The sequence below is a fragment of the Oncorhynchus masou genome, chromosome 3, assembly GCF_036934945.1.
Source record: "Oncorhynchus masou masou isolate Uvic2021 chromosome 3, UVic_Omas_1.1, whole genome shotgun sequence".
Lineage (NCBI taxonomy): Eukaryota > Metazoa > Chordata > Actinopteri > Salmoniformes > Salmonidae > Oncorhynchus > Oncorhynchus masou.
Genome location: NC_088214.1, coordinates 42,939,711 through 42,953,246, shown reverse-complemented (window position 1 = coordinate 42,953,246; position 13,536 = coordinate 42,939,711). Strand labels below are relative to the sequence as shown.

The 13,536-nt window shown below is 40.7% G+C and overlaps 2 protein-coding genes across 2 annotated transcripts; one reads left to right on the top strand and one right to left on the bottom strand.

The window, feature by feature from the left end:
- Positions 1-7,554: 7,554 nt before the first annotated feature.
- On the top strand, positions 7,555-9,514 carry imp3 (IMP U3 small nucleolar ribonucleoprotein 3). Its single transcript, XM_064941544.1, has 7 exons — positions 7,555-7,802; positions 8,150-8,257; positions 8,396-8,470; positions 8,604-8,683; positions 8,852-8,903; positions 8,997-9,069; positions 9,236-9,514. The coding sequence occupies exons 1-7, from the start codon at positions 7,666-7,668 to the stop codon at positions 9,260-9,262; spliced, it is 552 nt and encodes a 183-aa protein (XP_064797616.1). The 5' UTR covers positions 7,555-7,665; the 3' UTR covers positions 9,263-9,514.
- Positions 9,466-13,529, bottom strand: LOC135517325 (vesicle-trafficking protein SEC22b-B-like). Its single transcript, XM_064941531.1, has 5 exons — positions 13,039-13,529; positions 12,718-12,827; positions 12,040-12,200; positions 11,615-11,761; positions 9,466-10,326 (listed from the first exon to the last, which is right to left on the bottom strand). Exons 1-5 carry the CDS (start codon positions 13,111-13,113, stop codon positions 10,172-10,174), a joined length of 648 nt encoding a protein of 215 aa, XP_064797603.1. The 5' UTR covers positions 13,114-13,529; the 3' UTR covers positions 9,466-10,171.
- Positions 13,530-13,536: the final 7 nt, after the last annotated feature.

Here is a 13,536-nt window from a genome sequence, read left to right as displayed (position 1 = left end):
AACATCTATGGTGGTGGGGATGGTGCCACGTGACTCAATCTCGGTTTCATCAGACCAGAGGATATTGTTTCTCATGGTCTGAGAATCATTTAGCCTCTGGTCACTCTACCATAAACTCTACCATAAAAGCCTGATTGGTGGAGTGCTGCAAAGATGGTTGTCCTTCTGGAAGGTTCTCCTATCTCCACAGATGAACTCAGGAGCTTTTTTCAGAGTGATCAACAGGTTCTTGGTCACCTCCCTGACCAAGTCCCTTCTCCACCAATTGCTCAGTTTGGCCGGACAGCCAGCATTAGGAAGAGTCTTGGTGGTTCCAAACGTCTTCCATTTAAGAATGATGGAGGCCCCTGTGTTCTCAGGGACATTCAATGCTGCAGACATTCGCAGATTCCTTTGACCTCATGGCTTGGTTTTTGCTCTGACGTGCACTGTCAACTGTGGAGCCTAATGTAGACTGATGTGTGTCTTTCGAAAACATGTCCTAACAATTGAATTCACCACAGATGGACTCCAATTTAGTTGTAGAAACAGCTCAAGGATGATCAATGGAAACAGGATGCACCTGAGCTCAAATTCGAGTCTCATAGCAAAGCGTCTGAATACTTGTGTAAAACAAGGTATTTTTGTTTTTTATTTGTAATACATTTTCAAACATTTCTAAAAATCTGTTTTCGCTTTGTCATTATGGGGTATATGTGTGTAGATTGATAAGACATGTTTTTATTTCATCAATTTTAGAATAAGGCTGTAATGTAAGAAAATGTGGGGAAAATCAAGGGGGTCTGAATACTTTTGAAATAGCTAAATCCTGTGTAACACCTAGTAACTACATTGTATTTATACAGATATAACATGTGCTCTGTGATGTACTAGTGTGCTTATTCTCCCACTTGGATGGCACGTCCATAAGCTTTAAATTGAGGGCCAGGTTGTGAGGATGGGTAATGTACTGTAAAGTACACATTCATTTCAAGTAAGTACTCCTCAAGATACACAGGATTTAGCTAGTTAAAATTAAGTGTAACACCTAGTAACTACATTGTACTTATGTAGATATTTCATGTACTGTGGTGTACTAGTGTCTTTATTTTTCACTTGGAATGGCGCTTTTAGAACGTACTTTGCAGGTACACTATAATTACAAGTAAGTACCCCTCAAGACATACTTCATTTGAACTAGCTAAATCCTGTGTAACTAGTAATTACATTGTACTTATGTGAATATTGCATGTACTCAATGGTGCACTAGTGTGTTTATTCTCACAGTTGGATGGCGCTTCCAGAAATGTAAAAAATGAGGGCCAGGAAGTCTGGATGGGTATAAGTTCCCTTTTAGTTACAAGTAAGTACCCCACAAGATACACTTCATTTTAATTAGTAATTACAACTAGTGATTACATTGTACTTAGGCAAACATTAAATGTACTATGCTTTGAAATAGTATCTTAATCCTCATCTGGGGTGACTCTCGTATAAAATCTGTTTTCATAAACTTGACCAGGTTAATCTAGATGGTATGCTATATGTTGTGGGAAAGTGCTAGCCACAACGTTGACTGGAGATACTGTGTATTTTGAACAGTGCATATGCATGGTTAAGTAATTAGAGCCTATTGAGCATAGGCTATAATCTCTCAGACACCCAGCGCATCCACAATGGATCCCAACCTTTGTCACAGGTGATAATGAAATGGATGCAGCTGAGAATCAGCGAAGCAATAAGTTGGTGAATTTAGTGGGAACCTGGCCATTTGTAACATTCATGATAGCAAGCATTAGTTGTTACACTTCTGTACTTACAGACTGCAACTACCTCCAGGTACATGTTATTACATTGTAACTATGAGTTGTTACAGTCAACTACACACTTGTTACAGTGTAATTACACATGTAATTGCACTGTAATAAGGACTGCTTAAAAGGAAGTGTTACCAATTATTATAACTCATGGCATTTATTTGACTATAATCAGATGATGACAATAAAATTGTGTTTGGCTCAGTATACTTACTCTTGTGGAATTGGCCAGCAACCCAGCTTAGAATAAGAGTATTCAAGGACAAGGGTCAACAATAAAAGCCATCACTAATATGACTCCCACCAGAAAACTACTGTACACAACAGATGAAAAGGCAATGGCAAGTTAACTTAATGACTTCTACATAACGTTTGACTGATATTTACTTCTCTGCCAAGTGTGTTTACATGCTCAACACCATTGTTATTGATGGCTGTGACCCTAAGTTAGAATTTAACCCTAGAGAGGCCACAAGAGTCTTTAGGCAAACTGGCAACAGGACCCGATTGCATCTCTGCTTTATGCTGAGGAACTTACACTAGCCTGGGTCGCTGTCTTTCAGAGGTCTGTACATTCCCAATCATCACCCATCTTCCCCAAAAGCCTTTGATTCCCCCCAAAAAAGCCTTTGATCTCCAAAAGAAGACTGTAGACCTGTGGCTCTGACCTCTATTGTAATGAAGTGTCTTGAAAAGATCATGGTGAGCAAGCTTCAGTCAGACTAAACAACACTGTTGGACCCATATCCGTTTGCGTCCAAATACAAAACGTGGCACTGATGAAGCAATCCTCAGCATAGTGCATTTCGTCATGCAACATCTGGAGAACCTCAAGGCCTATTGCTCGACTGCTATTTGTGTATTTCAGTTCAGCATTTAAGATCTTGCAGCCACACATCCTCCTCAGCTCAGACAGACTTCAGTCGAACCCTACACCATCAGGTGGTATCACTCATTTCTGAACAACAGGACCCTGTCTGAGCCCCAAGGTCATTAGGGTGCCCCGCAAGGCTGAGAGTTCACCCATCCTATTCACACTATATACGAATGAATGTACAAGTAGACACCCTGACAACTATATTGTCCAGTTTTCTGATGATACTTCTATTCTTGGTCTAATGTATAGACACTGACACTACTGTGTATAGGTCAGAGATGCAGAGGTTTGTGCAGTGGTCAAACAAACTGAGGAAATGGTTTTTGACCCCATATCTGATGGTGACCACTCACCTATGGTGGTCTATAATGTGGACATTACTCAGGTCCAGTCTTACAAATGCTCCAGGGTCCATCAACGCTGTTATTTTCTACATAGGTTCAGGACTTTTGGAGTCAAACAGAAGGTCATGCTCATGTTCTTGTCAGTTACCTTAAAATCACAAATCAATGGCCTGGTCCAGACAGCCATGAAGGTGATATGTGTGAGGTAGCACCAGTCACTGCAGACTGTCTTTGATCAAACAATCGGAGACAGGCTAAGAAAATAATATCAGAGCTCTCCCATGTACTCCACCCAGAGTTTCAGCTTTTCCCTTCAGGCAGACGCAACATGGTCCCTCAGTGTAAGCTGGACAGATATAAGCACTCCTTCATCCTCCTGTCAATCAAAATGCTAAACAGCAATGTGTAGGGGGAGCCCGTGTGCAATGTGACATACACTGAGTCTTCAAAACATTAGGAACACCTTCCTAATATTGAGTTGCACCCCCTTTTGCTCTCAGAACAGCCTCAATTCATTGGGGCTTGGACTCTACAAGCTGTCGAAAGCATTCCACAGGGACGCTGGCCAATGTTTCCTTCAATGCTTCCTACAGTTGTGTCAACTTGGCTGGGTGTCCTTTGGTTGGTGGACTATTCTTGATACACATAGGAAACTGTAGAGCATGAAAAACGTGTTGTAGTGTAGCAGTTCTTGACACAACCAAACTGGAGCGCCTGGCACCTCCTAACATACCCTTTTCAAAGGTACTACAATATTTTGTCTTGCCCATTCACCCTCTGAATGGCACATACACAATCCTTGTCTCAATTGACTCAAGGTTTAAAAATCCTTCGTTAAACAGTCTCCTCCCCTTTATCTACACTGATTGAAATGTATTTAACAGGTGACACCAATGAGGGATCATTGCTTTCACCTGGATTCACCTGGTCAGTCTACGGTATGTCATAGAAACAGCAGTTCCTAATGTTTCGTAAACTCAGTGTATACAGTTGAAGTCGGAAGTTTACATACATTTATGTTGGAGTCATTAAAACTCATTTTTCAACAACTCCACAAATTTCTTGTTAACAAACTATAGTTTTGGCATGTCGGTTAGGACATCTAATTTGTGCATTGCACAAGTAATTTTTCCAACAATTGTCTACAAACAGATTATTTCACTTATAATACACCGTATCACAATTCAAGTGGGACAGAAGTTTACAAGCACTAAGTTGACTGTGCCTTTTAAACAGCTTGGAAAATTCAAGAAAATTATGTCATGTCTTTAGAAGCTTCTGATATGTACAGTCGAAGTCAGAAGTTTACATACACCTTAGCCAAATACATTTAAACTCACTTTTTCACAATTCCTGACATTTAATCCTAGTAAGTCGCTCTGGATAAGAGCGTCTGCTAAATGACTTAAATGTAAATGTAAATGTAAAAATTCCCTGTCTTAGGTCAATTAGGATCACCACTTTATTTTAAGAATATGAAATGTCAGAATAATAGTAGAGAATGATTTATTTCAGCTTTCATTTCTTTCATCACATTCCCAGTGGGTCAGAAGTTTACATACACTCAATTAGCATTTAGTAGCATTGCCTTTAAATTGTTTAACCTGGGTCAAACATTTTTTGGGGTAGCCTTCCATAAGCTTCCCACAATAAGTTGGGTGAATTTTGGTCCATTCCTCCTGACAGAGCTGATGTAACTGAGTCAGGTTTATAGGTCTCCTTGCTCACACACGCTTTTTCAGTTCTGCCCACAAATCTTCTATAGGATTGAAGTCAGGTCTTTGTGATGGCCACTCCAAAATTTTGACTCGGTTGGCCTTAAAGCCATTTTGTCACAACATTGGAAGTATGCTTGGGGTCAATGGCCATTTGGAAGACCCATTTGCGACCAAGCTTGAACTGATGTCTTGAGATGTTGCTTCAATATATCCATATAATTTTTCTTCCTCATGGTGCCATCTATTTTGTGAAGTGCACCAGTCCCTCCTGCAGCAAAGCACACCCACAACATGATGCTGCCACCCCCGTGCTTCACGGTTGCGATGGTGTTCTTCGGCTTGCAAGCCTCCCCCTTTTTCCTCAAAATATAACAATGGTCATTATGGCCAAACAGTTCTATTTTTGTTTCATCAGACCAGAGGACATTTCTCCAAAAAGTATGATCTTAGTCCCCATGTGCAGTTGCAAACCGTTGTCTGGCTTTTTTATGGCAGTTGTGGAACAGTGGCTTCTTCCTTGCTGAGCGGCCTTTCAGGTTATGTTGATGTAGGACTCGTTTTACTGTGGATATAGATACTTTGTACCCATTTCCTCCAGCATCTTCACAAGGTCCTTTGCTGTTGTTCTGGGATTGATTTGCACTGTTCGCACCAAAGTACTTTCATCTCTAGGAGACAGAATGCGCCTCCTTCCCGAGCGGTATGACGGCTGCGTGGTCCCATGGTGTTTATACTTGCGTACTGTTGTTTGTACAGATGAACGTGAAGGTAGGCCTTGAAATACATCCACAGGTACACCTCCAATTGACTCAAATTATGTAAATTAGCCTATCAGAAGCTTCTAATGCCATTTCTTCTAAAGCCATTTCCAAGCTGTTTAAAGGCACAGTCCACTTACACGGAACCCAAACTGACAATGCTCGTGCGCCATCGTGCATAAATGTATTTTGTCCCCCCACACCAAACGCGATCACGACACGCAGGTTAAAATATCAAAACAAACTCTGAACCAATTATATTCAATTAGGGACAGGTCGAAAAGCATTAAACATTTATGGCAATTTAGCTAACTAGCTTGTACTTGCATGCTAATTTGTCCTATTTATCTTGCTTACTGTTGCTAGCTGATTTGTCCTGGGATATAAACATTGAGTTGTTATTTTACCTGAAATGCACAAGGTCCTCTACTCCGACAATTTAACTTATATGGTGATTGGCATCTAAACTTTCATAGTATTACCACGATGACCGGCAACAAAGTTCATATTTCAATCACCCACGTGGGTATAACCAATGAGGAGATGGAACGTGGGTACCTGTTTCTGTAAACCAATGAGGAGATGGGAGAGGCAGGACTTGCAGCACGATCTGCGTCAGAAATAGGAATTACTTTTATTTTAACCATTGGCAACGCAGATGCGCGAGCAGTGTGGGTGCAATAATTGAATAACATAGATTCCTAAAGTTATTTTGCAACGCTCGCAATGCGAGCGGTGTAGTCAGGGTATTAGGCGTTCAACAAGCCATGTGCGACATGCACGCGCAGTTACAAGCCTGCTAGAGTTAGTGGCAGGCGGACGAGCAATATCCACCGTCATAGTACAGATGAAGCCTGATCTGGAATGTGAAGCTAACTGAAGCTGATTATCTTTATAAAAGACTGAGTAGACCTAGCTTGCTTCATAGTATGCCACTCTGGAGTGGCCCTATAACATGAACTGTCTGTCTGCAGCAGAGGAGACTGTGGGAGGAGCTATAGGAGGAAGGGATGATTGTAAAGATTGGAATGGAGTAAATGGAACAGTAGCAAACAAAGCAAACATATGGAAACCATGTATTCCGTTCCTGCCATTACGATTCGCCCGTCTTCCTAAAGATCCTCCCACCAGCCTCTTCTGGTCTGCAGTGAAGTTGAGTCTCTCACATTACATTGTCTTGAAGTCTATTCCCAGAGCCCTGTACTACATGTGTGGTTTGAGGAGTTAGTGAGGTAACTTTGGTCAACTCTGAGTTCAACTTGGGATAACCGGTACCAAGACAGTGGCTCAACTTTTAGCCAGGTACATTTCTATGATAAAAAATCCTTCAGAAATAATCTGCTACTGGGCAGGCTAACTCCATTTCTTGTATTTTTTTTAATTTTATTTACGGATAGCCAGGGGCACACTCCAACATTTAGACATCCTTTACAAATGAAGCATGTGTGTTTAGTGAGTCAGCCAGATCAGAGGCAGTAGGGATGACCAGGGATGTTCTGTTGATAAGTGCATGAATTGGACCATTTTTTTTTACTAGAACTTTTGGATGTCAAGGAAAATGTATGGAGTAAAAAGTACAATATTTTCTCAAGGAATATAGTGAAGTAAAAGTACACGTAGTCAAAAATAATACATAAGTAGTACCTTAATTAAAGTATTTTTACTTAAGCACTTTACACCATTGGAATTAATAAAAGTATTATATTGATAGGAGTGGGGCAAAAGAGTACTTGTGCATTGATAAGCACACCAAAGGACCTCAAACACGTTATTAATGTTAAGTAATAATAAAAAGAAGACAGCACTTCAACAAGCCTATTTCACACAATAGCTTGCTGAATTAGCCAGATAACTTGTATTTTATTTTAATTTAGGCACAAATGAAAATGGGGCACATACTCGTCCACGGATTGGAGTTTCTGCATTGTCTTAATAAAGAGTTCGGCGTTCGACATGTACGTGCAGTTACAAGTACATACTCCTGCGCAGTAGATGGCGCTATCACACAATTGATTTATTTATTTTTGGAGGTATGATTCTCTTTGTTTGCGAATTAGCACCAGGTCGCCGAAGAAGAAAAACATGCGCTTCCTCTTGGTCCGGAAAGCGTGGAAGTAAATGTATCTTGATAAATACATGTTAGTTTTCTAGTCACAAACTTATTACGGCAAAATGGTTCGAAAATTGAAATTTCATGAGCAGAAGCTTTTGAAGAAGGTTGACTTTATCAACTGGGAGGTAGACAACAACCTGCACGAGGTGAAAGTATTGCGGAGGTATCACATCGAGAAGAGAGAAGACTACACCAAGTGAGTATGCAGTTTTATGGCCTGTATTTTGTCTCCAGCTATATGTAAAATGTGTTTTAAGTTAATCAGTTTAGGTTTTGATGCGGAAGTTATTGTTAATTTGGTATATAGTATAATAAGGGTGACTATTCCTAATTCTAAAATGGCCTATCTACAGGAAGCATTCTAGTTTAATTATGATGGCTTCGATATGGACAAACATCCAACCATATTATTCCATCTATTGTATTCAAATTTGTTCTATGTGGAGGCATTTTTAGCACATTGACAACCCCTAGAACACTGTCCCTACTCAGCAGCCTCCGCGTGTTTTGATTAGCTACAGTCTGCTAACGTTATATCCATAGGTACAATAAGTTGAGCCGTAACATCAGAGAGCTTGCTCAGAAGATACGTGATCTGGACGAGAAGGATGGCTTCAGAGCCCACAGCACAGGTCAACTACTTGAGAAACTGTGAGTATCAGTGGAACTGAATTCGAACCCGGACCCCTGCGCCCATAGGAAACTGTCTGTCCTCTAAAAGTAATGTGGGTAACACACAAGTACTACCGAGTGATGATGGTGTCTAGCATTTTGCATCTCTTCTTAAAGGTACGGTACTGGGCTGATCCCCACCAAACAGAACCTGGCCCTTACAGAGAAAGTCACCGCCTCTTCATTCTGCAGGTGAATAAACAAACCCATTCCATCTCCCAATAGCAACAGCAACAGTAAGAGTAAAAGTAGATGTTGCATTCTATCCATCACTTGCAATACCTCTGGCTCAATTCGGTCCCATCTCCATCTCTCTGATTTCCAGGAGGCGGCTACCCACTATAATGGTAAGCTTACGAATGGCTCAGAACCTGAAGACAGCCATCACCTTCATCGAACAGGGACGTATCCTTCACATGGTAACAGTACTAGTGATGTAGCGCCTGTGCGCATGCTGTGGCAATGGTGGGTTTTTTTACCCTCTTGTAGGGATCATAGACTGAAATGTCAATTAGATTGTTATTCTGTGTTGGATTATCTATGTAGTGCTTTGTGGCCTTGACTGTACCTTAGATGTGCGTGTGGGACCAGAGATTGTCACAGACGCAGCTTTCCTTGTCACCAGGTAAGTGTAGGGTTGTCTGACTACTTTTGGTACTTTTCTTCCTTTCTGACATCTTGTCAGCCCCCCAAAATCCTAAATGTTTTATTTCATCAGAAATATGGAAGACTTTGTAACATGGGTTGACTCTTCAAAGATCAAACAGCACGTCATGACCTACAATGATGAGGTGAGAGAGACCACGGTCTAAGATAAGTCTGACAAAGTTCAGTTTGTTTGTATAGCTCAAAGGTCCCAGGCATATTTGTTTGGATATACGATGGTCTAGTCTGATGGTAAATCCTGTTGTACAAATGGAGATTCTGACTGTCTCATTGGTGCCCTTTGTTTTCCAGAGGGATGACTTTGATCTTGTGGTATAGACCTACAGTATTCATCACTCATGGGAAGGACAAGAGGAATGTGCAGAGGTTTGCATGTGTGTGCATAAGAAGTATGAGCATTTGTATGGGTGAGCCCATGTTTGAACATGGTGTGTGTGAGCCCATGTTTGAACATGGTGTGTGTTTGACTGAGTGTGTATGGGACTATTTTTTGAGGAGGGAAGGAGTGTTATTTCAACATGTAGTGTTCAACTTTTTATAAACATTAAGATAAATATACATTTCAACATCCTTTTTTACAGTTCTGTAACCTTTGAAAACAATATACAACTTTTTTGCCATGGTAAAGGGTTGTTTCACACTTAAGACCATTTGCATATAGATAGAATTGTCCTTCAGTGACATTGTAAAAAACTAATTAAAACAGAATGTAAACTATTGAGTTTTCAATCCCTTTTATATTCCAACTAATGGGATTATACCTCTACTGAGAATTCAGAAAGCTCTACTTTGCTCACATTACCAACCACAGGGCAGTATCTTTATACAGGTGTTGAAGAATTCTGTGTTTGGTTAATCATGTCACCTGGATTTTAACCTCTTATTTAAAGCATTTTCCATCAATCTGTCTCCTTATTTTTGTCAGATGGTCCAGCACCATCCTCAGACAATTGCTTTATTTTTTTGGTCTAATTCTCATTTCTGGAAAAGGCTTCAAATTAAAATCCAGGTCATTTGACATGATTAACCAAACAGTGCCCTAGGTACGAGACATGACAAAGCTGAAGAAGGCACAGTTCCATCCACTACTTACAAGGTCTCTCCCAAAGGCATCGATGTAGGACCTTAAGCTTTGCTGTTAACAGAAACCACCAATATGGCATCCTAGAATTAATAGGTACCGGCGAGTTTAAATGGGAATTCAGACTGTCACCTTCCTTATGCCAATCAGATCCACCAGAAACGCATATAGACGATGAGTGTAATGAAGAAGACTGCCCCTGCTGCTATCTTGGCATAGATGGATCGGGTGTTGAGGTACTTGGCGTCGCTGCGGTACTTCTTTGAAAGGCTGGACAGATCGCTGGCTTTGGTGTCGAGAGCTGGAGGGAAAAATATTAATAAAAAATTTGAGGACTAGTGACCAATAATAGCTGTATTAGAGTGTATTCGGAAAGTATTCAGACCCCTTGACTTTTTCCACATTGTTACGTTACTGCCTTATTCTAAAATTGATTTTTTTAAATTCACCTGTCAATCTACACACAATACCACAATGTCAAAGCAAAAACAGGTTAAGACTTATGCAACAAAAAAATTAAGTATCATATTTAGATAAATATTCTCCCATCTCCACAGGGGAACTCCAGAGCTCTGTCAGTGACCATCGTGTTCTTGATCACTTCCCTGACCAAGGCCCTTCTCCCCCCCGATTGCTCAGTTTGGCCAGGTGGCCTGCTCTAGCAAGTCTTGGTGGTTCCAAACTTCTTCCATTTAAGAAAGAGGCCACTGTGTTGTTGGGGACCTTCAATGTTGTAGACATTTTTTTGGTGCCCTTCCCAAATCTGTGCCTCGACACAATCCTGACAGACCTCACGGCTTGGTTTTTGCTCTGATGTATTGTCAACTGTAGGACCTTTATATAGACAGGTGTGCCTTTCTAAATCATGTCTAATCAATTACATTTACCACAGGTGGCCTCCCAAGTTGTAGAAAAATCTCAAGGATGAGTAATTGAAACAGGATGCACCTTAGCTCAATTTCAAGTATCATAGCAAAGGGTCTGAATACTTACGCAAATAAGTTATTTCTAAACCTGTTTTCGCTTTGTCATTATGGGGTATTGTGTGTAGATTTAAGATTTTTATTAATTTAACCCATTTTAGAATAAGGTTCTAACTTAATGTGGAAAAGGGGAAGGGGTCTGAATACTTTGAGTGCACTGTATGCAAGCTTCAATCTTAAATGGGAAAGATAGGCACCACTTAAAAATATGGAAATAGATGTTGCCCATCTTGTCCATTCATTTGGGATTGAGGCCTGCAGTTTTACCTTAATTGATATTGTGGTTCAACAACTGATAGCATTGAATATGGGCTCAGCTCAATGTTCGACAACATCTGACAAACTTACAGTCCCAGTCAAAAGTTTGGACACCTACTCATTCAAGGGTTTTCCTTAATTTTACCATTTTCTACGTTGTATATGCGTCATTTCATAGTTTACTATTCTACAATGTAGAACATAGTAAAAAATAAAGAAAATCCCTTGAATTAGTAGGTGTCCAAACTTTTGACCGGTACCTGTAGATTTTGGACTGAACCATCCCTTTAAATGAATTAAGTGTATTTTATGTCCATGGCGGGTTTGATGCCAGGGCATGATGATTACCAGATAAGGCCTCTCCTCGTTGCAGGACCTCTTCAATGTTTGCCACCATGATACGCTGGACGTCCTGCAGTTCTGTGTTGATGCTGCCCAGGTTCCTCCGTGCCCTGCTGTCAATGTAGTTCTTCTTTGTCTTCTGGATGTACACATCTGAGGAAGGAATATACACAAATAACACACTACGTGTTGGTTTAGGGTGCATCAAGTCTAATGTGGCATCCGCTCGCCATTACTTACATCTGCGCTGAATTGAAAAACAAGGGATGGGGAAATGCAATATGGTGGACGTCTACTGGGATTTTCTTTTGCCAGTCTTATCTAGTTGTCTTTTTTACATCAGCTATGATGCACCCTTACTTCAAATATGTTTTGTTTGCCTAGGGTGTCTTGAATTGGATGTTAATGATTGAAAAGAGAAAAGTTCTCACCAAACTCAATGAAAGAGTACGGCCTGGAGACTGTGGGGACTTTCTTTCCATGCTGTTCATTGAATTCTGTTTGGAGGTCTTCCAGGTACCCAAATACCAGTTTCTTGGGAAACACAGCTTCACACAAGGCCAAGTAGCACACGCCATGTTCTATTACATAGCTGGTGAGACGAACACAGATGTGAACCATTAGTGGGAGAAACACTTAATACATTAGTTTCTCAAATAGGCCGATTAAGATTTCTACATACAGCACAGCGGCCGTCCAGTCACAGACTAGTCATCACATTATTGAGAAGAGTTTCTCCTGAACACGTAACCAAATGTTATTGGTCACATACACATGGTTAGCAGATGTTAATGTAGCAAAATGTTTGTGCTTCTAGTTCTGACAGTGCAGTAATAGCTAACAAGTAATCTAACAAATTCACAACGACTACCTTATACACACACTGTAAAGGGATTGAAAAATAATTGGTACATAAATATATGGATGCACAATGGCCATGCAGCATAGGCAAGATGCAATAGATGGTTTAAAATACAGTATATACACATGAGATAAGTAGTGTAGGATATGTAAACATTATTAAAGTGGTATTAAACTCGAGTTTTGCCTTGTTAGGAATGGAAACTCGGCACCAATGACACAGAAGACTCCATAGAGCTCATACTTACTGGAAGGACATGACCCCAGCCTCCAGAGTACATCTATTGGGACTCTGGGCATTTAGTTTGCGGCACAGCTGCTTAGCCTGGCTCTGGTAATGTTGCAAGTCTCTTCCTGACTAAACACAGGGAGAGCTAAAGGGTTATGAAATCATTCTTTCAGTTAAAAAAAACAACACCTACACTATGTATGATAGAAGTGCCTCTAAAACAAGGCAATATAAGTGTTAGTAGTATTCATCAGAATATTATGTAATTTAGCTAGCTACATAGTTTGTAAACCGTTAAGTTAGCAAGGCTAGCTAGGAAGAGAATGTGGTTCATTCAAACCTGCTCGTCTTCTTGCATCGATGCAGCAAGCGGCAGACCATCTGCTACTCGAGCGATCATTGTCAGTAAAATCATATTGATTGAAACCTCTACAATCCACACTACAGACTGAGTCGTAGGTTTTTGCTGGCTGTGTAAAAACTTCAAATAAACTTGGCTGCGTAGCTTCTGCTGTCAAATCTGACGCCGGAGTAGCTCGATGCGGGTGCTGATACCGCGTTCACAATTTCCGACTTGCTGATTCGTTGGAACGCGGCACGTGTGTAACTACAACCAGTTAACAGGTCGAACATTTTAGACTTTTCGGCATTTACTTTTTCGTAGCAGGTTAGGAGACTTAGGTTAGGGTTAGCTAAAATGCTGTCCTAACCTGCTACGAAAAGTCACGTCTGGTCGTAGCTGTACTCCAGAGATATTTTTGTGGAGATTGGAATCGTATTAATAACCCTCTTCTGTGCGTTGCCCATGCGTCGGCAATGGGCCGCGCGGTGCATTCTG